The sequence below is a fragment of the Phoenix dactylifera genome, unplaced genomic scaffold (assembly GCF_009389715.1).
Source record: "Phoenix dactylifera cultivar Barhee BC4 unplaced genomic scaffold, palm_55x_up_171113_PBpolish2nd_filt_p 000616F, whole genome shotgun sequence".
Lineage (NCBI taxonomy): Eukaryota > Viridiplantae > Streptophyta > Magnoliopsida > Arecales > Arecaceae > Phoenix > Phoenix dactylifera.
The window spans coordinates 265,906-290,503 of record NW_024068011.1 but is presented as its reverse complement, the minus strand read 5'-3'; the positions used below and the strand labels follow the sequence as shown (position 1 = coordinate 290,503).

General features: G+C 37.0%; 2 protein-coding genes across 6 annotated transcripts; both read left to right on the top strand.

Annotated features, from left to right (window-relative positions):
• The first annotated feature begins 1,215 nt into the window (after window positions 1-1,215).
• On the top strand, window positions 1,216-9,923 carry LOC103723697. Of its 3 annotated transcripts, none has more exons than XM_017846775.3 (9): window positions 1,216-1,374; window positions 4,379-4,489; window positions 5,558-5,692; window positions 5,867-5,986; window positions 6,103-6,222; window positions 7,702-7,807; window positions 7,888-7,945; window positions 8,096-9,509; window positions 9,628-9,923. In XM_017846775.3, exons 1-8 carry the CDS (start codon window positions 1,281-1,283, stop codon window positions 8,972-8,974), a joined length of 1,623 nt encoding a protein of 540 aa, XP_017702264.2. In that variant the 5' UTR covers window positions 1,216-1,280; the 3' UTR covers window positions 8,975-9,509; window positions 9,628-9,923. The 3 variants fall into 3 exon arrangements, with proteins under 3 accessions (XP_017702264.2, XP_038975725.1, XP_038975724.1); XM_039119796.1 differs by having other exon boundaries at window positions 1,297-1,374; window positions 4,362-4,489; window positions 9,628-9,922; XM_039119797.1 differs by lacking the exon at window positions 4,379-4,489 and having other exon boundaries at window positions 1,217-1,374; window positions 9,628-9,922.
• A 2,588-nt stretch (window positions 9,924-12,511) lies between these two features.
• Window positions 12,512-23,672, top strand: LOC103723698 (PHD finger protein ING1-like). 3 transcript variants are annotated; one of them, XM_008814698.4, is made up of 8 exons: window positions 12,512-12,776; window positions 13,002-13,214; window positions 16,612-16,683; window positions 21,457-21,644; window positions 22,732-22,792; window positions 22,914-23,013; window positions 23,093-23,216; window positions 23,339-23,672. In XM_008814698.4, the coding sequence occupies exons 2-8, from the start codon at window positions 13,136-13,138 to the stop codon at window positions 23,447-23,449; spliced, it is 735 nt and encodes a 244-aa protein (XP_008812920.1). In that variant the 5' UTR covers window positions 12,512-12,776; window positions 13,002-13,135; the 3' UTR covers window positions 23,450-23,672. The 3 variants fall into 3 exon arrangements, with proteins under 3 accessions (XP_008812920.1, XP_008812924.1, XP_038975723.1); XM_008814702.4 differs by lacking the exon at window positions 13,002-13,214 and having other exon boundaries at window positions 12,515-12,776; XM_039119795.1 differs by lacking the exons at window positions 12,512-12,776; window positions 13,002-13,214 and adding an exon at window positions 13,563-13,688.
• The last annotated feature ends 926 nt before the right edge of the window (window positions 23,673-24,598 follow it).

Here is a 24,598-nt window from a genome sequence, read left to right as displayed (position 1 = left end):
TTTCTTAAAATAGTATATGTTTTACTAATATTTTTCTGCATTGTAATTCTTCATTGCCAAATAAGTTGCTCTCACATACCTAGTTTGTGACTATTGTTTCAAAAGTAAAAGATGAAATGTGATTATACTTTGAGATTAGATTTATTTTATATTTTATTTTATATGAATGATGTTTCAAATACTCATCTTTATTTTTCAACTAAAAATTTTGTTGTTCTTATTTTGTCAATTGCTCTAGCCATCACTACCACTTGAGATCTTGCAATTGCGCAGCCCTCTTATATAAGGCATTGAATCCACATAATTTGATTCTTAATTGCTCATCAATTGATAATTGACATACACACATTCGTCAATTGAGTTAATCCAGCATGCTAGCACACGTGGGCCATTTTCTGTTTCCTAAATAGATTATATAGAAGGAAAAGCAAAAATAAAATGTATGCAAAAATTATTATCAACAACAAAATATGGTAATTTCATCAAAGAGAGCGATGTAATTCTTTCAAGCCACTCAAAGCAAGGTTATAGACCATTTTTGCTTTCATTAATGTGATAATATCAAGTTACAATAATTTTTTTTATGCTAATGAGATCTGAGTCCCCAAATTTGAATTGAATTCTTCTTTTAGTTACAAAAGATTAGAAGTTTACTAAAATAAATGGATAAAAATATTACAGAAAACATAAAATCATTACAGAGCTAAATCTCAATATCGTACCAACTTTGATTGATGTTGCAATGCCTAGTTTCATTGCCTAGTTTCTTCTAGATTTGAAAATACACTCGACCAAAATTTTATTTGAAAATGAAACTTTTATTCTGATCGACTTACTTTGAAACTGAAATGTCATTAAACCTAAATATCATTGGGGTGCAGTAAATCCTTTTAAGGATGGTGCACACCCTCAATAATCTCTAAAAATTAGTTAATTCAACAAAAAATACACTAAAATTAAATGTCACATGGGGAATTTATAGTTTTTGGAAGCTTTTACACATAATTCAATTTAGTGAGCTAATTCACAATGTATCTAGTGATCCTTTTGGATAACATAAAATCATTAATTCTTAATCCTTGATTTTCTCAATTAGCTGTGAATAAAACAGCAGGTAAGTTACATAACTATTTTTTAATTCTTAGTTAATTTGATTATCTGGATTTGTGATTTTTGATAATTCGGGAAAAAGTATCCCCAACCCTGACCGACTCAATCTGGATCTCAGAGCTCTCTTTTTTTTTGGCGCGCAAAAGGGTCATTCGAGTTGGCGGAGAACGATGGAGCCTCGGTATTGTAAACCGTCTCTCAAACGCTCGCGAGCCGCTCCGGGCTCCAACACCTCCCCAAATTCTAGGGTTTACTGCGACTCCGGTAAGGATCTCAATCTTTCGAATTCTTGCTTTGCTTTTTGGACATTTTGATTTACTAACAGATTCTGATAGCGACTTTATGTAACACGAAAGTAAATTATTTTCTTTATTTGAATTGGGATCGATTCTGGATTAGTTTCTTGCTTTGATCTCTGTAAGGTAGGGAGAGCTGAAGACTGATTCAATTAAAGCGGATGGAAGTTTATTGGAGGGGTTTCGTTTAATATGATCAAGTAGTTGTGATATCTGGAAAAAAGATGGGAGGTGGTTGAGATAAAGAATGGGGTTTGAACTTTGTGCGGAAGGGTTGAGAATGAGAACAGTGATGCCTGGGGGCAAACAGGTGGAATTTGTGACGGAAGATCCATAACACCGTTGCTAATTAGATTGTCGAAGGAAGGTCAACCCGTTTATTGATGACGTTGGCCACTGAATTTTACGGTTCCGGTACCCTCTTTACAGTGTTAATGAGATTGTCGCCAAATTCCAGTTATTGTTTATGGATTGAATACCAAAGCCCGAGTTGAGACTTTGACTGGCCCTTAATGCAACCGTGTGTTGTTTTCTTAGTTTAGCTACTAAGTCAGGCCCTCTAAATACACTGGTTGATAATGCTTGAAAATGTTTCTTTATTCAGCTTTTCAGCATCCTACAGCAAACTGCAGTCCAAATTAACATTGTTGATAGTTATTGGGATTTATTTGACTTTTCATAAGTGATATATAGCTTGTTGATGACATAATATAAATCAGGAGATTTTAAACATATGCAGGAATGGAAATAACCTGTGTTACCGGATTGATGATTTGTTGCTGCAACGGCCAATATCATGCAATGAACATTTGGAGCTATTATGCTGGCTAATAATTATCAAATTCACCTCATTTTCTATACGATAATATGACTGCTCATCTGATAGAAGTTGTTACCTGGTTCTGGTTGTTATGTATCAAGTCAAGTTAATAGTATTAGTTGCCAGCATGTTTATTTTTCTTAGCAAGGAATGCAGCCAAGTCAAGAGTTCTATGCACCTTTTTCTGTCTTTGGCATTATTCAAGAGCCGTTACTTTAGTACTTGGGTCCAATTTGCTAAGTTTGATCTTGTATGAGGTTAGTTGCTTCGTAGGGTTTCCCTTGCTCACCTAGATTTGCCATTGTTAAGCTGGTTGTTGAAGAAAGATTCTTGTTATCATGTATAACAATTATCAGTTCATCATGTTCCTCCTAAATCTACCTTTGAGAATCTTGTTATTCCTCACTTCTGACACTACTTTTGGCTCTTGGCCCTTTTTTTTGTTCATTTTTATTTTTCACAATCATTGTAAACACCCTTCCATCTTAAACTCTGTGGTCCTCTGATACCAATGTTTAACCTAAGTTTAACACCTTTAATAATATGTCCAAGCTGAAAGATAAGTAAAGGATTCAAGAAGCTCCCTTGATTCTATAATGCTTTGATTGTGAAGTTTTATGAAGTGAATCAATTGATGTCTCATTGTTGGGTGTCAGCTGGAATTAGGTTTTCAAATTGGCCTTTTTGGTTAGATTTAGACTTATGCAATCTATTTTGTGATGTTTTTTTGATAGTCTTATTTGTACCTTGTCTAGTTTTATCGAATTTAAGCAACTGGTGAATCCATAAAGTTGATTCTTTATTGAGGGCGATGATCTCTTGACATATAAAGTTAAAGTTCAACACTTAATTCTTTAATAAGTATGTTCTGAAACTATGGGGCTTATGTCCTGGCCAATTTTTAGTTTCTTTCTTGTTCATCTTTTAAGGTGGGCTGTCCTGTAACCCTCACACTATGCGACCACCAAATGCCAAAGCTACTCAATTTTTTTAGTTATATTAGTGCTAAAGGAGAGAGGCCACTGAAAAAGATTGGTGAAGAGGGAAGGAAAAAAGATGGGAGGTGCTGCGCTGAAGCAGGAAGAATAGGAGGAGGAAGAGAAGAGGGTTGAAAGGTGCTAGACTTTGCTCTAAGACATATGCACACATGCATTCACAAACATACATGCAATTCATCCATTCATTGATTTATTCTTCTATTTTTTTAAAAAAAATTAGTATTTAGTATCTTTTGCAAGTAACTTATTTTTCTAGCTATTAGTTTGCATGCGGTCAGAAAGCCTTCATTGTTTATCCTTGCTATAGTTCTCTGTTTTGTTTCATCATGGCTTCTATGTTATCCCTACTTTAGTCTCTGTAAGTGCAACCATAGCCATCAAACCTTGTCCAACTACATGTGATGAGGTTTACAAATCCATATTCACAAATTATTCCGATCTATGGCTACCTCTTTGCATTCACCACGTATAAGATCTTTATATGCCAACAACATTTCAAAATATCATGTCAATCTTTCCTTGTTTTGCTCCAGCAGAAGATTTGACCAACCTATGTGGTATGCATATGACGTGATTTAAAATTTCTACTTTTTATTTTCTGTACTTGTTCATATATGCTCATGATACATTTCTTCCTTCCATTAAACAGCCAGCTAACTAATCTGAAGATTAATGTGCCTTTTGTCCGCATGGACAAAACTTAAAGTAAAAAAACAACCTCCCTGCTACTTTTTACCTTCTTCATCACACATTGAACAAGAAATATGTTGTAACAAGATCTAATATGTTGTTTAAAGAGTGCGACAGGATTAGATATGCAATTGACATGTAAGAATCCAACTGCTTATATCAGGTAGTGCATTAAATTACATTCAGGAAACTGTCAAATGAGAAATTCATTCTTTCTACCCTGTTCCGCAATGCTCTATTCAATTACATGAACATGTTGAAAAATGATAGTATCAGCGATAAACTTTGCAGTTAAAATTGCTGGACCATTAACTGTTGAATAAACTTTTACTTGCATATTTATTGATAAACAGAATATTATGAGATAGGAGGTCAAGATCTTGGTTTTGATTGCTGTTATATTGCATATATTATTATTTCTCAACCTGTGTTTCATCTAATTGAAAGGGACTGTTTGCTAAAAGGTATGAGCAGAAGGAAAAAGGTGAAGTTTGCAGATTCTCTTAGTGTTCAAGAACTAAGTTGTGAAAAGAGTGCATGTTCAGTAAAGACGGAAACAACTCGGTCTCCAAGTTGTACGTTCCCATATTACAAGCATATTCCTTTGCTTATATGAGTATCGTACAAATTATAACGGAAATATTGGTCAACTTAAACCTGATAGTACGTTTCTTTTCTCAATTTTACCATCACATGAAGACAAATATATCAACTTTCTAATATTATAGGCTGTTTATTGTGTAATAAAACATTAAAAAAACTTGGAGATTATAATATTTTTGGTCAGGCTTGCTCTTGTCCTAGTTTTTAAAACAAGGGAAAAAAGGTCATTTTATATGACAATTACTTTGCAGACATAGCTTAGTTGATGCCATTTTTTATTAAATCCCTTGAATCCCCACTGTCAACTATAACCCAAATGTTTTTAGAATCTAAAGATTTATGATGCTGCATATGACCATAAATAAAATAATAAAGCTTCTTAAATAGAAAGTTCTTCATTCATTCCCCTGCATTGGTCCCCAAGTATTGTTGTTTATCCATAATCCACTAGGAATTGACATGGTCTTTTGTGTGTGAAGAATTAGAAGTGGTTTGTGGGTCAACAAAGGGAAACTATGCTATTTACTCTAAAAGAGGATGTAAAATGGGCTTTCAGCTTAGGCTTAGAGGATTGCACTGGAGCAAATCCCTATGTACTGTATAGAGCTTATCAAAAGGTATTAACTGATGCTGGCCCATGTCAACGCAGCATGGTTTAGACTTCTTTGTTTGCTTTGGGGCACCATGGCAGGCGTCACCATGCCACTTCAGACATCATGCTGGCCACTTGTTATTATGCCCTTTGACACCAGCCAAAGGGCTTGTAGCCTTCCTGCATGGTGCCAAAAGGCACTCAGCCTTAGCCCCACATGCAGGGAGGCTATTTCTATGTTTCAAAGCCATGACACCTAGGTCATGATGGAGCAACCCTAATGTTGCATCAAGGCCTGCATTTGAGAATAAGTATTATGCTATATTTGATATTTCATAGTATGCTAAAATGGAACTTTAGTTGTTCTTTTCAATATAATTCTGGGTATTGGATTAGTTATCTATTCATAGCTTGAATTTTCTGTTTAACTTAAAAAAAATGTTGGCAGCTGATCGTGCAAAGACTTCCGAGTACAAGTATTTTAAAAAACTACATGAAGAAGCTGGTCATAAATGTTGTTCTTATGAAGCTCCTGTGCAAGAAATCAATTTGAAGACATCCAAAGAAAGGGATGGTGTGGCAAGTAGGTTCACATATGTATTACTTTGGCTTCTAGCCTTTCAAATGGAATTTGATGTTCCTTTTGTTTTTCCTAGTATGGCATTCTGCATTTAAAGAAAACATTTAACAGTTCTTGCATATTAAATTGCACATGGAAGGTCATATATTTAATTGTGTGCCTTTTCCCCTTTTGCAGATTTCTATAACTCAGGCACATGCAAATCTGATATGAGTAAGTCCATTTTGCCTCTTCAAAATGTCACGCCTATTGCTGAAAGGTCCTCTTTTACACCTGCTATGGTTACTGAAAATTGTGGTGAGCATTAAATTCAGCTATTCTAGTGGTTTCTCTGGTGCATTTATAGATCTAACCAAGCTTTCCTTTTCATCTTGTAGATTTATCTAGTTAACTGTTTCTCTTTCTCTTTGCAGCATTGAATAGCTTAGTCACATGCAAATATGATGTGAACAAATCCTCATTGCCCATTCATAGTGTCATGCCTATTTCTCAAAGGTCCATATTCACACCTGCAGAGGTGTCATGGAACTATGGTGAGAAAAAAAATGAATGGTTTTGATTTAATTGATATTTGATGTGATGATGAATGGTGTTTCCCATGAGTATAATCTCATTTGGTCATGATCATGATTATGCATGAAAGTTAGATCTTTGTCTTTAACAAAGGTAATGTACTAAGCAATTCTTAAATCTGTCTGTGTTTGTGCCAGCAAGTTAAAAGTTATTTGTTTCATGGCTCTTTGGTGCTTGGTGAAGTTAAAAGTTACACATTGCAGTTATCATACTATGTCATATAATTTAACTATATCTTCCTCATGTATCATAACCTCCTTATTCAAAGATCGAACTTAAATTAAATAGGTTCCAAGTCATGGAGAAAGCCATATGATGTATTTTGGAGAGGGTCACAGATCACATGGACTATATGCTGGATCCTTTGTCTTAGGGCCTGTTTTATATGTTGACAAATCCATCTCCCTTTTTAATATCCAGACGGGGGAATTATCTGTTTAGAGACAAGTTGGGCTGGAGAAGTTTAATGGATATGTGAGCCCATCAATCGCCCGTCATGATTTCTTTTTTTTTTTTTTGTGTGTGTGTGGCCCGGGAGAGGATGGTTGAGCAAATTCAATCTTTTCAGTGGATTCTATTTATCCAAAAAAATTGGGACTGAGTGTGATCGGTGGGCTTCCTCTCAGCTTCTCTTTTCTTTCATATCTGCCACACAGTGACTATCGTACGTGCCATCAGAAATAATGTTGACGGAAAGCTGATTGTCCAGATAGGGCCTTAATATTTTCGCTAGTTATGCAAAGAATGTATACTAGTGCAGCAGATGATGGTAAAACCAAACCAATTGTACTTGGATTTTTTACATATGTTATCCAGTATTTGTTTGAAAGCAGACTCGACCAGAGACCTTAGGTTCATGCAATAAAAATAAATATAATGATAAATTCAACTTTAAAGTGAAGAAGCCAATGCCCTAGGGTTGTGTTTTGGTTTTTGTGCACATTAACTGCTGACCAGGAATCCTCTTATGCACGTAAAGCTGCAGCTGAACTGTACCGTAGAGCTCAACCACAGTCTATGTTGCACAAGTGGAGCCAAAGCAAAGAAGACTCGCCTTTGCTGCTTCCATGAAATTGTGCCCAAAATGAAGAAGATAATCGATTCTGCTTCTTTTTTCTTTTCCTTTTTTTTTGAAAAAGTGACTATCAATATATGTGCCGAGAGTGAACTTATAAATATTTTATGTCCGCTAGTAAATGTAGGCATAAATGCTGCCATATCGTTGAAGTTTTTACAAATTTTTTGAGGTCAGAGCAAGCCATTGTTCTTTTTACCTGATATATTAACTACTGACTCTTCTGAAAATAATCTGTCGACATCGTTGCAATTTAAGTTTGAATAGAAACATGATAATGTGTGAATAAATCTTTTTATGACTGTTTTGCCTTAGAAGCATGGTGAAGATGCTAATTGAGTATTATCATTTTTCAAAATCTTAGGAAGAAAATACAAGCACAGTGGAATTTTTACTGAAAAGAGGCGTAAACTACTTCAGTTAGCATTGCAGGCGTTGTCTCTGGAAATTGATGAATTACGACTAAATAGGTTAGTGGCATATTTTTGGAACCTCGTCTACCTTTTCAATCTTATATGTGAAATTATCATCTGACAAAATATATTCTCAGATCAGATTCAATTTTCAAATTCCTGCATAGGTTGGGCACTGGGAGAAAATCGAGCGACGTATGCTCTTTGAAGTTTCAATTTCATTATAGAATGGTTTATTTTATGTCTGCTTCATAATTTTAATTATCTTTAAGGTTGATTGCATTATCAACAGTTCATGTGACTCAAGATACTGTCAGCTAACCTAAAAATTTGATGCCATGTCAGCATGAGAAACTCACAAAGTCAGTGCAGAAGGTATCAAATGACTGGTGCCGGTCACTTGCTGCATCCAAGTTTGATGGTCCCTTGGAAGAAGTGCTTGAGTTAACAGGAAGAAACCTTTTTCCAACTATTTCCACAAAACACTCAAGAACGGATTTGCTTGCTCATAAATGCAAGAGAACAGATGATTGCATCAGTTTTCCACTGGAGTACTCTGAGATTCAGGTTTCTCCTACTTGGCATGCTATTGAAGCAGGGTTTCAGTGCAACAAGCAATCCAATTGGGTATTAGATGAAGCGGGAAGCTCAGATCTGCATGCTGAGAACAGATCAACCTCAGCTATTGAATGGAGCACAGAATTTGAATACATGTTACCCAAATTCGTTTACCCAATCCCTAGAGCTTTTTCTGCCTATCTCCCCTTCACTGAGAAATCACTTGTGCCTTATACCAAAAGAACTTCAACAAAGCTATGTGATCTCCACGGTCAAGAATTGCATTTAGAGCTGGTCAAAGAGCAGTGTACTACTCGGTTACTGGGATGGAATGAGGACATTGAAGAGCCAGGGCTATCTTTTGGTTCTGAAAGTGAGATGGATCATTTGCCCCTAACCTTGTATACTGCTCCAAATTTTCTTGATCAAACTAACTTCTATGAAAGTAGAAAGATATTCAACTTTTCCTCCAGCAGCAACTGCTTGGCGCTGCCTGATACATCTCATCTGAGTGTGAATGGTCTCCTTTCAACTCCACTGCATGCATATGAACTAGAATGGAAGAGCTCACCTACTGTTGACAGCATGTTCAAGTCTTCACCTACCAGCAACCATGAGGTGATGCTCCAAGTAACACCCCATCAAAACCTGGATGGTCTCTTTTAGACTTCAGAACATAATTATGAGCCTGAAAGGAAGAGTGCACCTATTTTGGACACACAACTTTGCTTGTTGATTTCTGCTCTCTCCTGCCTCATGAAGGGAACATAGGAGGTATACTGAATTGCATGTCTACCACAAGCAAAGATGATTTTGCAGGTGAAAGAAGCATTGTGGGAATCCAAAGTCGCCATGCAGGTGACATATCTAGCCTCAACTGATTTTAAATCCTTATGTCCCAACTTTTCTTTGGGAGGAAGAGAGGATCTCTGCATTCTTCCTAATAGACAAAGCTGGTGCTGATGTTAAGGAGAACTATATGTGATAATTAAATGCTCTTGAGGAGAAGATGAATAGTGGCTTTATATTGATCTAAGGGCATCAGGTTGTATGTATACAAGACTAGGTTATAGACTTTTGAGTTCTATCTAGGGTAACAGTTGTATGAACAAATCATACGGTATATACATCTAATTCTCCACAACCCACCCCCCTTTCAACCTTATGGTGGTTCAGAAGTGAGCAGCATGACTTTGCTAAGGTGAGTCTGAAATCTTGCTACTGTAAATTGCATATTTCATGCTTTGGATGCATCTTGGTGTCATATTCTAGGGATTTTTTTGAGTGCCCAACTCTTGACTGTTTGATGTCCTTGGCAGGACAGAAATGGCTGAAAAGAGGAAAGTTGAGAGAAGAAAAAGTGATTTGGCAAGGCCAAGGGCTGTTTCTTGGTAAAATACTTTATATTTCATTTTTAGGAAAGGGTTAGTTGTGATAGAGGTAGTAGCCTCATCTCACAAACGTGAATATATAGGGAGCAATTGTATTGGAGGGAGCTAGTAAAGCATCACCTAACAAATGTGAATGTATGGACAACAATTGTATTAGAGGGAGCTGGTAAGAAGTAAAATGTCTAGTTCAGGAAGAAGATTAAAGGTTTTTTGACTTGAATTTTCCCCCATTCTCCCCTCGACATTGACGAATGCGTTTCCTCTTGGACTTGGACAATGCTTAGCTCTGGATGAGTTGTGTGATTTGTTTATCCACTTCTTATCTCCTATTTATAATGTTGCCCAGGTAAGGAACCGAGGAGGGGTGAACTTGATTTTCAAAAAACTTTTACAACTATGTATTGCAGAAAATAAAATTTTCAAAATATATGAGTTGTGAGATAGCAAATATGTGTAGCTAATTAACTAATATATGAATGCAACAAGCAACACAATTAATAATATTACAAATACAAAGAATTTATGGTGGTTTGGTGCCAAACTTAGTATCTACATCCACTTCTCAAAGGTTTTTTGGAAATTTCCAATCCATTATTCGTATAATCATGAATACAAATGTATACCACTGGCTGAAACTTCTAATCTTTACACTTCATTTCAAGGTATGGATCAACCTATCCTCAAGTTTCAATATATTTGAAACTTGTCACCCATAAATATAATAAAAAATACTCGAAGAACAATGAATACAATAAATGCGCCTTAATGAGTAGAATTAAAACTAATGAAGCATTGTTTGTTTTGTTGGAGGGAAGCTTTCTTTGCAACATACTTCAGATAGAAATATCCTCTTAATGCACAAGAAATGGTGGTTGAAGGTTAATCAATGTTGGGCATTTGTTTTCTTATTTTTCCTTCGAACTCTTCAATCTCTTTACTCTCTAATTGAATGTGGAAGTATTTATATCTTCAACAATGGTTGGAAGAGCTTTTTTAACCGTTGGAGGGCAGAAAATAGTTATTGGAGGTTATTAAATATGGACTGTGCTCACTAGAAAACTAGTTGTTTGAGCTGTCATATGCAGAGGGGTCGACTCCTGGTCATCGAGGGTCTCCTCTTGATAAGCTGAAAATCACAGTCTTTTGTCTTCACCTCATGGTCATCCTGGGGTCAACTCCTTGGGATCAAATCCTAAATTATAGAAGTCGACTTATGATCTATAGTGATCAACTCTTGAAGTGCCAAAATTTTTAGCCTTTTCTATTTTCACCTTATGGCTTTTTGAGACCGTTTCTTGCTTGATTGGGGTTGACTCCTGACCTGTGCCAACCGACTCCTATAGCCAGGGTCGACTCTTGGAATGTTAGCGTCAACTCTTCTATATCTGGGGTTGATTTCAAAGACCTTGAATTTTATTGCTTTACTGTTTAAGCTTGTGGTCTTCTAGGAGCCGACTCCTATCCTCTTGGAGCCGATTCATCCACCGCAGAACTCCACAAAACTTGTCGGATACTTTTTCAATTTTGAGATTTTGACTTTAATGCTTTTTTAAGCTTCCTAAACCCTTCAAATACATCTAGCTTCCTTGTAAAATAATTTAGCTACTCTAAGAGCACATAATCATTAGTAATATACTCGAATATTTTGTTATTATTAAAATCAATTTATTGGTCAACATAATTTACCATCCACTAAGTCAAGGACAAGCAATAACGAAGAAAACAAGAAAAAATGGTTAGGCAAATTGTTCTTGTCTACTTGCACCATATCATTGAAAATAGAGTTGATCATTGGGCAAGCGTCGGGCCTAAACTATATTTATTTTTAGTTGAGTTTCATATCGAGTTTATTTAAAATTTGATATTTTCTGCATCCAACTCGGTTTAAGATTAGCTCTACTTGAAATATAATTTGTCTTTTCTGTTTCAAGTGCTTTTTTATTTTTCAAAAATATTGTAAAGAAATATTGTTTGAAAGTAGCGTTTGTGGAGAGACATTATCTAGTGGATGTTTTATTCGCTTGTGAATGCATGCAATAATGTGAACCCTTTTTTCCCTCTACTTTAATTATTTAACAAATGAGAGCATATTAATGAATTATCATTTTTGGCAAATTTATATCATTATATAGCATGAGGTCTTTGGTACCGTAGGTAATATAAATATTATTATGGCCATTATAACGGTTTTGGCAACCCTTTATTTTATAATAATAGGAGAAAAAAAATACCAGCACTATAATTTGTTGTCTAGCACTAAGATTCATTATAACACAAATATTGACTATTATTTTCATCCATATCTTTCTATAAATCAAATAATATTTTTTCAAATTCAATTTTTTATCAAAATTTCTCTCCAAAAATAATTATACATCAAAAATAATATTTTTAAATTAATAAAAAGTAAACAAAAAGTTAAGCTGTTATTTTGCTAACATTGTTCATTATTTTTTTAATTATATGCTATTATAACAGTCATTATTATAAAATTTAAAATATTTTTGTAGGCAAATAATGACCACACTATTTAAAATCGTACTCACCTTTAATACTACAAGGTAACTACTCTAGCTTGAATAAATATGGCCTATTAGTTCAGCTTTTATTTGAATAAAGGACAAAAGGTTTGCACCTTTGGAAACAGCAAATATATTTTTATCAAATTATGTCAATAATCAAAAAAATATCTCAGAAATAGTCCCATACGATGCCGAAGTTGGTTGTCACGTGCCCTACGGCACTAGCACGACGGCGATAAAAGCCAGGCACGCTAACAACTGGAAACGTGCAGTTCGCACGTGCCGAGTTCTAGTTAGCACTATACAAGGCACCAAGAAGGGCGAGAAAGAAAGGCGGGCGGTAAGGAGAAAAGAACGGGTTTTTTTTTCGACGATTTTTTTTCAGTGCAAAGCCAGGGCCGGAAAAAGAAGAGGAGGAAATCAAATCCAGAAATTTTTCGGCGGATTTTTTTTTTCCGGCGGATTATTTTCAGGAGCAAAGCTAGGGCGGGAAGAAGAAGAGGAGGAAATCCAATCCAGAAACCAGAATGGGTTTCCTCGAAGACTTCCAAGCCAGTAAGATCTCCTCCCCTTACTCTTATTTCTTTCTCGCTTATGATTTCGTCAGTTTTTAACTCATCCAAAAAAAAGCCCTACCGTTTGATTCCTCCTCTTTGCCCTTTCACTCTTTACCATTTCCTTTTTACTGTTGTAATCTCGTTTAGTACTTAAAGATCGATCAGCTAAGTTTACCCTGAATTTCTACCTTTCATTGAAAGATTGTGGCTTTAATGATTGTAGATCGTTGCGCGAAGAGTAGCTGCTAGGGATCAAAATGATTCGAGCTTTACTATATTAGGACTGTAACAGATCCTTCACTGAGTGGTTTGCCACTTTGGGAAATCAGCGCTTGAACTTGTGCTTGAAATTGGAGGATGAAACCTCTTCTCAAAAGGAAATTGGAGGATGAAACAGGGATAATGAGAACGATGCCGTCCCAGCAGGAATTTCTTGGTGCTTTTGCCAGTTCTTTTACATGGTTAATCATGGTTCTTGGTGATTTGTCCATATTTCTTTTTGTGGGTTTCTTTTGTAGGAATTAGGTTGAAGTCATCCCTTGAATGACCTTAAAGGAAATGCTTGATTGCATGTGAAACGCTTCCTGGCAATTGGCAACTTCAACTAGGTTTCTCTTGTTGAGATGGGAATTTATGGCGGTTCAGCCAGCACCATCTCTTACTCGTATCCTTTTGGTTGTCGGATATGGGTAATAAAGAAAATATGTTACGTTACCCAGTTATGGTCCCGTCATTCCAGTGTCTTGGGAGGGGCAAACTGGGGACAGACCTGACCTTTAGGTTTTTTTTTTTTTTTTTTTTTTTTTTGTATTTTACAAAGTGGCTGCCTGACGACTCAAAATGTGGCATTGTGTTTGTCAATCCATGCCTGTTACCACTGCACCAGGCAATGACCTCTTCTCTGATATAGGTAATACTTTGTTCAAATTGCTACAAAGAAGGCATTTTTCTTAATGTTGGATAGAGTGCAATCCCAACATTTATTACTCCTTGTTCTGAGAGTAAGAATCTATGATGTTTCAAGACTCAAAAGATATTGTGTACAATTACCAACTCACCAATATAGCTTTTTGGATTATTGAAGCTGTTTAAGAGACTATCCACTCTTATCCTTAAGTCGTCAAGCAAGATATTGGTTTTTCAATTAAGAATTATGACCAAATAAATTTTAGAGAAGGCCTATAATTTCCACATAGCTTCACAAAAGCAGCAAAATCTGATCCGTCAGCTCTCTCTTCCCCCGGAAAGTCTTATCCATGAGGGAAACTGAAAGTAGGATTCTTCAATTTGTTCTGTGTCAGAGAGCGGATTGGATATGTAAGTAGGTTGGATTGTTCCAAATATTTAAGCCTGAAAACTTAGGCTTCAAGGTTCTTGCTTCCTCTGGAGTTAATTGTGATTCTCAAAAAGAAAAAAAAAATATTTTTCTGGTTTCCCTATAGTTGCATGTTCTAGTGTTTTTGTTGGGTGATTACTCATGGGCATGTTTTCCAGATGAGTCATTTGTGTAAATCTTGTCAAAATGAGCTTGATGTTTAATAAGGCATAATTTATTGTAGAAGTCCAATTCATGTTCCATTTGCTGTGTGTTGATGTTCACATTGACAAATTCGGGTCAACACACGATATCTTACTGTAAACAGGAAGAAAACAAGCCAAACTTTTAGCTGCCTCAGTTTTTTCATCTTTATGTATTGTTCTCAAATTTTCTGTTGGCTTGAGTTTTTCAAATTTATTTCAGGTATGGATCACAACCTTAACTGTAGTAAGTATGGATGCTTATGGTAAAGATTGATGTTCATAAATCAATGGTCTTAGTTGAGGTGTTATTCCGTCTATGAAATGAGATTCAAAGCTTGCGTTTCTGATATAACCTGAACTTGATGATGATTAGATCATTGTCCTTGTTGACCTCTAAATAAGCCACATGGTTCATGTAATAACTCAAATGAGATTTGGGGCATATTGGAATGTATTCCTTAGTTGAAATGTCTTATGTGGATACCTTATAGCATTTGGTTAATGCATGCCTCAAGGAGGGGAAATTATATCCTACTAGCTCGGCAATACACTGGGCCAATACTATGGTGCCACGTGGACATTTTTGACCACCTCAGTGTAAGAAAAAAAGGGAAGTGGATTCGGTCAAGCCCTCTGCCCCCTCTCTTGAAGGGAAACTAAGCAATAGAAAATGAAGTAAAGATGCAATCCAAACAATTGGAAATGCAGTGTCCAAACTAGGAAATAGGGATCGACTCCGGAGCGATGGCAGGAACCGTCTCCTCTTTGATGGTGAGAAGTTCTTTAAAGCACTCCAACAGCATTGACTTGGGTATGAGTTTCAGAGGAGAAGCAAGGATAGGACTCGTATCATCCCCCACTGGCAATTGACGAGGAAGGGATGCTTGACAGTCTTGGTTCTTGCCATTAGCCGCCTCTTCCCCTTTTGCCTCTGCCTCTGCCTCTTGTGCCGCTGCGGTCACCGCCTATGTCCCTTCCGCCATTGTAGTCGCCACCGCCGCCAAGGTTCGTCGTCTCGGTACCAGACTACGTACCGATGCCATACTAGCATAGTGTTGGCACGGAATTCTTTTGGCGTATCGACATTCAATATGTCACCGGTACCTGGACCGTACGGTATGATACGTTTGGTATCGTTCGGTTCGGTACGGTACAGTACGATATACTATGGTCGCCGTATGTGTCCCTTTCGTTGCCGCCTCTGTTGTGCGAGTAGTTGCCTCCAACGTAGCCTCCTCTTTATCCGAACATGGTGGTGGCAGTTATGTGCACAAAATAGACTAAAAATAGAGATAAAAAGTAGAAGTGAAGCGAAGAAAGCGAGTGAAAAAATGCATATTAAATGTCCACATGGCATTATAATATTGGCTTGGTGTACCATTGAGCTAGTACACCGGGTGTAGGATATAATTTCTCTACGCGCCTCATGGCTAGCTCAAAAAACTGCTTTCTAGAAATATGATTAGAAAAGAATATATTTTTTTTATATTTAAATCATTGGTTGAAAGAGTAGTTGGTTATACCCTCTTTCTCACTTTGTATGAAGGAAATGTATTAGTATATAATTATTTTGACTATTAGGTATATTTATGATTTGTCAGTTGCTGCACACATTGTTTTAAAGAATGACTACCTAGTTGGGCTGCCTACTTTCCCTCCTTAATGTTCTGCATCATGTTTGAGTATGAAGGATTAGATCAATTTTATGAATTATTATTAACTTTTTCCTTAGTTCCCTTTGACTTGCTACATTCTATAAGGTTTGCTGTACTTCAATTTTTGGTTATAACTTCCCTATATTTCTCCTTATTTCTATTGGTCTTTCTAATTTATTGTGGTTGGATGTCTTTGCTTCTTGGCACTTGCCTAGATGCACACCTAGTCATCACGCGTCATCCCATAGTCTATCAAAACATTGATTCCGTACTTTTAACTCTGTCTTCCAACCTTCCCTTTCTATTTGTCTTTTTCTTGCACTCAATTTTTTTTAGAGTGCATCCATTTCTTGCAACATTGGATCCTTTCTGATCTGTGTTAGGGTCAATTCAGGTTTTTAATTGGTGAACAATTTTATATATATGTCTGTGAATTGAAGTGCAGAGCAAATCAGAAAACCAAACTGTAATATGTGAGTTCATGGGATCAAATACACTTCTTGTTTGGAAATTTAGATTACATTAGAAAGGAAAAGTTATTGAAAGGCACGGAGCTTAGTTTTCTTGCTATGTCCTTAGGTAATTCTATTCTATATTGAACATTTGAGTTGGTTATTCCAATAATGTGCTTTTTACTGTAACTTGGCTTTCCTTCAGGTTTCGAGTCCTTGCCAGCCCTGCTGCAACGTAATTATGGATTGATGCGAGATCTAGATAAAAGTTTACAGGGTATGTGTTATGTCAAAAAATTGTATCAGTATTATAAGTTTCTTTTTTTTTTCAGTAACTAGTATTATAAGTTTCTTTGCTGTAATTCTTATGCATGTCAGTTACATGATTATTATCTCTATATTAGTGGCATTTTGATTTTGTAAGTTGTGCCTGCCGTGTTGAATGTGTTAGATGGCAGAGAGAATAAATTATCACTTCCTTTTTTGTATGAAATGTAATATTTGTTTTTTTTTTCCTTCTTGACTTTTGACGGCGCTTTAATTTGTGCCTTTTTCCCCTTTTGTGAAGCATGAATATATGGTCCCTAAAATTAAAACAGCCATATAAATGAATTTCTATTTTAGATCGACTCCACCACATCTTGGCCTTAGATAAGGCATAATATTCAACTGTTTTGGTTCATCCACGGTTCCTTTACCTCCGTTTACTCATGTCATTATCGAGCAAGGATATGTCATTATGGGACTCTAAGAAGGCTTAAAGACACTATCTCTTCAACAATATCTAAACATAGAGGTATTGCTTGCTAAGAAGGCTAAGAAAGATGATAACTTCTTTAAAACATTTGGGATAACATTCGACATAGCTGAGCCATCTAAATTTTGAGAGATACATCTCCATTTCAAGAACTGGTGGTCATGTTCCATTTCTTTCTCATGAACTACATATATAACTCAGAAGTGCACATTATAATTGGTGAAACACAGCAGTCATAATGCAGGAACAATGAGAACTACTTCAATGTTGCGTCTGTGATTTTTTCAAAATTAAAGCTGATCCTTAACAAAGATTGACATATTGCTCATTGTGCTTGAGCTTGCTTAGTGTTGAAATGGTATGTATGTTGTGCCATGCTATGGCAAAACTTGGTAGTCATCGACACAGAATGTTGTGCCATGCTATGGAAAAACTTGATAAGCAAGTTTGTCAAAAGATTCATAATTTGCAAGCTAATATGTGCCTCATTAGTCATTTTGCACTTTAACCTAGATCGCTGTTCACTACTTTATGCTAGTGTATGGACATGTTTGGAACACGATATTTTATAATTAATTTATAGGAGTCCAGCATCATAGTTTTCGTAGATATTCATGGTGTATGTTGTTTATCATGTGCACTGCATATTTATAAGTAATTTATCATACAGAAAAATTAAATAATGATGTTTATATTATCAGTAAAATATATGAGCTCAATGTCAAGGATAAAAGAAATATATTTCATTTACACATTAACAAGATAATGTTGGTGTTGTACGCAAACTATCAGTACTGTGTGAAGATCATATATTTGGTAATACTGCGAAATGGTTGTATAGTTTTGGCTTTAGCCTTCAATTTGATGTAGAATCATGATATGTGTTGTTTCTCTTTTAGATTCAGGAATTATCTATATCCTTGAAAAAAAGTAAAATAAAGGGTAGCTTCTCAACACAAAACAAAAAACTATTCTAGATGGTTGAGCTTGGGTTTGAAAGGAGAAACTTAAATACAAGCACATCCTTTTATATGCTGGCCTAAATCTGGCATATAAAGGTGATATGCACCAAGGTTTTCAATCTCAATACTGGACCCTATACCCATAACTTACTAGTACGGGTTGAATCGTTATGGTACCCCCTGTTCTGTTACATGGTGCATTGTTGGAGTTGAGACAGTAGCTATACCATTGATTGGTACTGAGTTAGTGTAATGTGCCTTATGCTGGCCGGTAAGGGTCAATACTGCAAATATTGATGAGCAATAACACAACCACTCTACCATAATATGATCCAACATGGGCAATAGAGCTATTCAGTGCTTTACCATGTTAACTCCTTCAGTTATGGTAGGTACCTAGGACAAGGCTTCATTCTTGCTCTAGCTTAGATCTATCTATATCTATGACTAATTCAACATTTACATATAACTCCTGTGCTTGATTCTTATGTGCATGACAAACATGATCAAGAGTAAATTGAGTCGATTAATCATACTGATTAAACACATCTGAATAAAAGTATTGAGAAATTTAGGCAGGAATTTATTGAAACCATCAAGAAGTACTGAATTTTGTTTAGATGCATGGTTTTTTGGATAAGTTGGCAGTATGTGGTAGGTAAGGTGTAAGGAGAGCTTGTATGTGTCAAGGATCATTTGCAGATCTATATTTGGTGGCAAATTAAATGCTTGTCTGAATGCGCTGATGCACATTCCAGTTATGAGCTTGTGAACAATCAATGCATATATTATGAGCTTGTGATAAATGTACATGTTAGCAGAGCTTGTATGTGTTTGAAGGATCATTTACAGATCTATACTTGGTGCCAAATTAAATGCTTGTCTGAATGTGCTTATGCACATTCCCGTTATGAGCTTGTGAACAATCAATGTAGATATGATTTCTTCATTTACCAATACATATTCTTGTTCTTAGCAAAAAAAGAAGAGATACATGTACTTTGTCAGTATGGGGTTATGTTTCTTGGTAGGTGTTGCAGGTTTACAAGTCAACTAGATGTGTCTAGCTGTTATTCCATACATGAAACGAAAGGGAGGAACCGAGGGAGGAAAAGTTGTCTGGTGAATTCACAAAAGATTTAAGAAATGATTAGTTAAGCGTAATTCCAAGCTAGGATGCTTTGATGTTTGTTTTCTATTTCAAGCGGAATGCCAACTTGACATGTCAGACTAATTTTGGGATATGATTATATGACACCAATGAGCTGAAAACTGCATATTGCACGTAATATAACTTTGCTATTGTGCCTGACTGCCATAAGAAGGGACACTATTGGGCCGAAGTAGAGTATTTCCTCTCAATACAAGTGCATAATTGCTATATCACTGCTTCAGTCCTTTGAGATGCAGATGGCTTCTCTTAAACTCTCTACCTTGAATAGAAAACAAGGGTATGAACTTGAAAAATTGATATTAGCATTTGACAAATCCTTTTCTAAGATAGGGGCTGTAATGCTTGTATCCCTTGTGTTGTATGAGCATCAAAGAAAGATTGACCTAAAAGAGCAACATCTATTGTTGCCCCATAGCCCATTTTCACAGAGAAAGTATACCTCCAAACACCTCCGGAACGGATAGGAAAGGGATGACATGGGCAATATGTTGTTTTATGGTAACATCCCTTAGGAACGTTGGATGCCATGCTTCTAATTTAGATGCTAGGATTGCCTGACAACTGTATGAATCGAGAAGTTTGAGACTGAGTATAATGTCCTTTCCACTTCCACAAGGTGATGGTGCATTATTTTTGGCTCTCCATTCTATTGTAGAGTATAAGAATAGGGGATTTGATGAATAATTCTATTGGACTTTTGCTACCTAGAGTTAAATGACTAACACACATTATCATTATGAATTGATAGATTAGCACTGAACAGGGTATATATCTGAGAATGAAACATCCTAACTAAGCTACAAAGTTTCAAAGAGCTCTTCATGAAACAGAAAAACCTCATTCATGAGAGATTGTTAATTAACATGACATTATAATGAAATTGTCTAAAACTGAGTACATCCACGGATTCCCGAATATTAGATTGCGATGAGCATGTTAGGGCTCTCTTTTTCGATAGTCCAAACTTTGAGAAGATCAACATTTCTTTATTGACTGCCTTAGCATTCTTAGAGTGAAGAGAGGAGTTTTACTAGAAGATGACCTGTCCTTTATGTGGTCATAAAAAAAGAGGCAAAAGGGCAGAATGAGCCTCAAATCGGCCTGCATGCCAATGGATTAATGAGGAGATGAATGAGGGAAGCTAGTTGAAGATCTGATTAGAGATGGCACTTAGGCCCTCAACCTGGCTCTGGTGCCACATTAGACTCAAGGGCTCATATATTAATTTAATATTGAGTCAACATGAATTTTGAAGTTGCTATGATCTTCTCATATCTTGCATCCCTGTAGAAAATGACATATATATTGCAACAAGTGAACCAGAAATGAAGAGATAGATAAGTAAAAGAAGATTTACCGGAAAAAATGTGGTGGCAAGGAAAAGGGAAAGAAAGAAAGAGGCGAGAAAGAAGGATAAGGAGACCTTGAATTGGGCAACAGACTTTGAAGACTATGCTTGTTTATTTGTATAAAATTAGGTGGAAGACACTTGACACCCAAAAGATAAAATGTTATCATAGGAGCTGGCTGTTATAGCATATATCCAAGTGATAATATGTGGGGCCAACAATACTCACATATTAAAGCCAATCAGACTTAAAGACTTGGAACTATAACATTTCAAATTGACTTATAAATTTCAAGAAGCATGTAGTCGCAGTCTCAATTTTTTGTCATGAATTCAGCAATGATATGCAAAACAACAGGAGAAATTTAGAAATTTCTGGGCATATATGAAATCAATAATGACATGGAATACAATCACTTCAATTGAAGGGCATATGTTATCAAGATTTTAAATTGTTAGAAATTTGCAACAGTTTATGGATTTTTCACATATCAAAAAAGTTATCTACAGACGTTTCATGTCTAGTGATGATAAACTGTAAAATAAATTGATCATAGTAATTTGAAATTTGCAGTTTTATATAACTTGCCAAGGCATATCTCAACATACAGAAAGGTGTCTATTGATATTGATACATGTGGATGCTTATATTTCTGTCCGATTATGAATGTGCCTCTGTAAACATAAGGTTACTTGTATGAGTATGAGCACTTTGATGGCTGCAGCTTTTAACATTCTTTCACTCTTTATTAACACATTAAGGTAGGGCAGCTCTTCGGTTCATTTATGTTTCTTGTAAATACATGCAGGAGTACAGCGGCAGAATGAACAACGCTGTGAACAAGAAATAGAGGATATTAGGCTGGGAGTTGAGTCTGGTAACATTACTCCTGATACATCACTTATCAGATTTTCTGATGAGGCTCTCGATGAACAAAAGCACTGCATCAGGATTGCTGATGAAAAAGTGGCCTTGGCCACACAGGTCTATGATATGGTATATAAGCTTCCCAGTTCACATTTTCACCTTATATAAAAATCAAATTTGTTGGATCACATGTGTGATAATCTTTGCCTACAAGGTAGGCAAACAAAATGCTTTAGTTTGATAAACAGTGAAAACACAATGGTACCGGATGGTTTTTTAGGAGAGCTGACCGGCACATGGTCCGCATCGTACCGGTGCGAACCACACAGATTTGGTATCGGATGGTTTTTAGGAGAGCTGACCGGCACATGGTCCATACCGGTTGGTACCGCTTGGTACCGGCATCGTACCGGTGCGAACTATTCGCACCGGTACCTCAATTTTTTTTTTTCAAAACAACCCCCGTGCCGCGCCGTACCGGGCCGGTATGGTACCGATACTGGCCGGTACGGAACGGACCGGATCGGTACTGTACCGGTTCGGACGGCCACCGGTACACCGACCGGTATCGGTACGGCGGACCTTGGCTTCAGCCAAGATAAAACCACGATCTGCAAAGTTAAATTTTGTTCTTATCATGGTCTGCTGTGCTGGTACCAGGCTCCGGACTAGTTGTATGGCGGCACAGGTTGGTACGGACCTGCGCCGTGCCGAGCCGGGTCTGTACCAACACAGTAAAAGGGGCAGGAAAGAGGGAGAACGAGAGAGAAAAAGAGAGAGAAGAGGAGGCCGGCAGAGAGCCAGTAAAGACTTGGGGAGCTGCCGCGCAGAGGAGACGGAGGCCGGGGAGCTGCGGAAGAAGGGCTCTGCTCCGGTCCCCTGTTTCGTTCGAAAAAGGGGCCGGAGAGGGCCCCTTTTATTTTTGGAGTTAAGTGAAAGTCGACAAATTTGCCTCTTCCTTCCTCTCCCTCTTCCTCCCTCCCCCGCTTTCTCTCTTCCTCTTTTTCCTTCTTCTCCCCCTCTGTCTCCGGTGTCTTTTTCGTGGCCGGAACCGTCCCGGTTCATGGCCGAAACGGTCCCGGTTCATGGCCGGTACAGCTCAGAATACCGTAAACTGAGCAGTTCTGAACGGTTCCGCCAACCATGGTTCTTACAATAATCCTTGAACAAGGAAACTGTTGGTTACACAATTGCTGATCATAAATTTGTGCCGTAGGTTGATGCACACGTCCAACAACTTGATCAATACATGAGAAAACTTGAAGAGGTCCGGCAAGGTACTTATGGAACTTCCACTCTATTTAATGGAAGGTATCTGATATGCAGTTTTAATCCCATTTGATATTGGCCAAATTTCTAGCTAATATACTGCTCGTGTAATTTATGTTTGGCAAACAGAAAGGGAACTTGCAACTGGGGCGGGTGTTGGTGCTTCAAATGCTGATGCTAGCACAAGATCTAGAAGGGTTGCTGAAAGTAGCAGAGGGGGGCGGAAGAAGTATGCTTCTTCTTTCAAAATGATCTTTATAAGCAATAACATTGATGCAATAGATTGACACTCCATTTGTTGGCTGCAGATCACGATTAGCAGTGGAGCCACCAAGCGTAGATCTGGAATTACCAGTGGACCCAAATGAACCCACATACTGTATCTGCAACCAAGTTAGCTATGGGGAGATGGTTGCTTGTGACAACCCTGATGTATGCTTCATTTTCGTTGTCTTTCTTTGCTCTTCTGTCATGAATTTTCTCATCCAAAAAGTTGTGTTAATTACCGTTCTAAAAAATCTTGGTGCTAATTACTCTTTACTTTCTTCCTGCAGTGCAAGATTGAGTGGTTCCATTTTGGATGTGTTGGTTTGAAAGAACAACCAAAAGGAAAATGGTACTGCTCCAGTTGCGTTGGAATGCAGAAACGTAGAAAAGGTAAATGAATGGTTGGTTACTTCTGTCAACAGTTAGGAGCTGATTTTGGTGCCAGAAATGCAAATGAGTGGCGCCATTTTTTCTTAATGGTTGCTTTGGTCTCTGCATCTATAGACTATAAGTGGAGATAAGTTAACAATTATGTTATTCATATTATGTGTAATAGCAAGGTGACCATATAATACAGTTTTAGCATGAAGATTCTTTGTAATATGTGTGGTTTTTACTTTAGTTGCCTAGATTTTAGTTCGTCATCTGGTCAGCAGATGAGACATCTTTGCGAATCAGCTATTTATGGATGCCATCACAAGTTGGCAGTTGAAACCCAGGGTGCAGGCTGAATCTTTTTTTCTTGCTGGTGAGGAAAAGTAGACTAATGCTCCCTTACATGTAACTTCACTACATCAACTTGAGCAATTTCATGCAAAGCCGAAGGAACATCGTTTCTATAGATGAATTCCTTGTCATTTGCTATCGCTCTTTGAACAAGCCAATCAGCAGCTTCATTTTCTTTACGGAGTCTATGATTTGCTGAGAAGGCGGCAAGAGATGCAATGGTCTGTCTAATATCGATAAGACACGGATGAGGTGATTCTGTAGCTCTATGCGGCGAAGTCAACCATGAAATGATAGCGTTTGAATGTCCTTCAACTTATATTGCAGGAGCATTCCAACCGTCCAACAGCCATTGTAATTCCTTCCCAAGCTCCATGTAACTCGGCTGTTGAGACTGAAAACTTAGAGAACTGGAATCTGGCAGCAGCAATGAGAAAGCCATGATAATCTCTAATAATGACTTGCACCTTCACTATTAGGCTGGACTCCACTGTCAAAGTTAAGTATAAGCAGCAATGAGAAAGCCATGATAATCTCTAATAATGACTTGCACCTTCACTATTAGGCTGGACTCCACTGTCAAAGTTAAGTTTTAATATACCTGGCTTGGACTCCACCGTCAAAATTAATTTTCAATAAAGTTGGCTGAATCCAGTGGTAATTAGTGGAGGATCACCATTTTTATTTCTGAACGGCTGCTTGATTATTGGGAGGTTTCAGACTAGATTGTTGCTGAAGAATTGAGGGTGGAAGAAGGCATTTTGGTCCAAGCTGGAGCTTATTTATATTCATCAACATTTGGTTTGGGTTTGAACCATATG

Bases quoted from the DNA above. Each gene is read 5' to 3' on its own strand.
- LOC103723697 (XM_017846775.3), top strand. From the start codon at position 1,281: ATGGAGCCTCGGTATTGTAAACCGTCTCTCAAACGCTCGCGAGCCGCT. The intron at 5,987-6,102 runs GTGAGCATTAAA...TTCTCTTTGCAG, and splicing joins TATGGTTACTGAAAATTGTG to CATTGAATAGCTTAGTCACA. The intron at 7,808-7,887 runs GTTAGTGGCATA...ATATATTCTCAG, and splicing joins GATGAATTACGACTAAATAG to ATCAGATTCAATTTTCAAAT.
- LOC103723698 (XM_008814698.4), top strand. From the start codon at position 13,136: ATGAAACCTCTTCTCAAAAGGAAATTGGAGGATGAAACAGGGATAATG. The intron at 13,215-16,611 runs GTGCTTTTGCCA...GCTTTCCTTCAG, and splicing joins GTCCCAGCAGGAATTTCTTG to GTTTCGAGTCCTTGCCAGCC. The intron at 16,684-21,456 runs GTATGTGTTATG...AAATACATGCAG, and splicing joins TCTAGATAAAAGTTTACAGG to GAGTACAGCGGCAGAATGAA.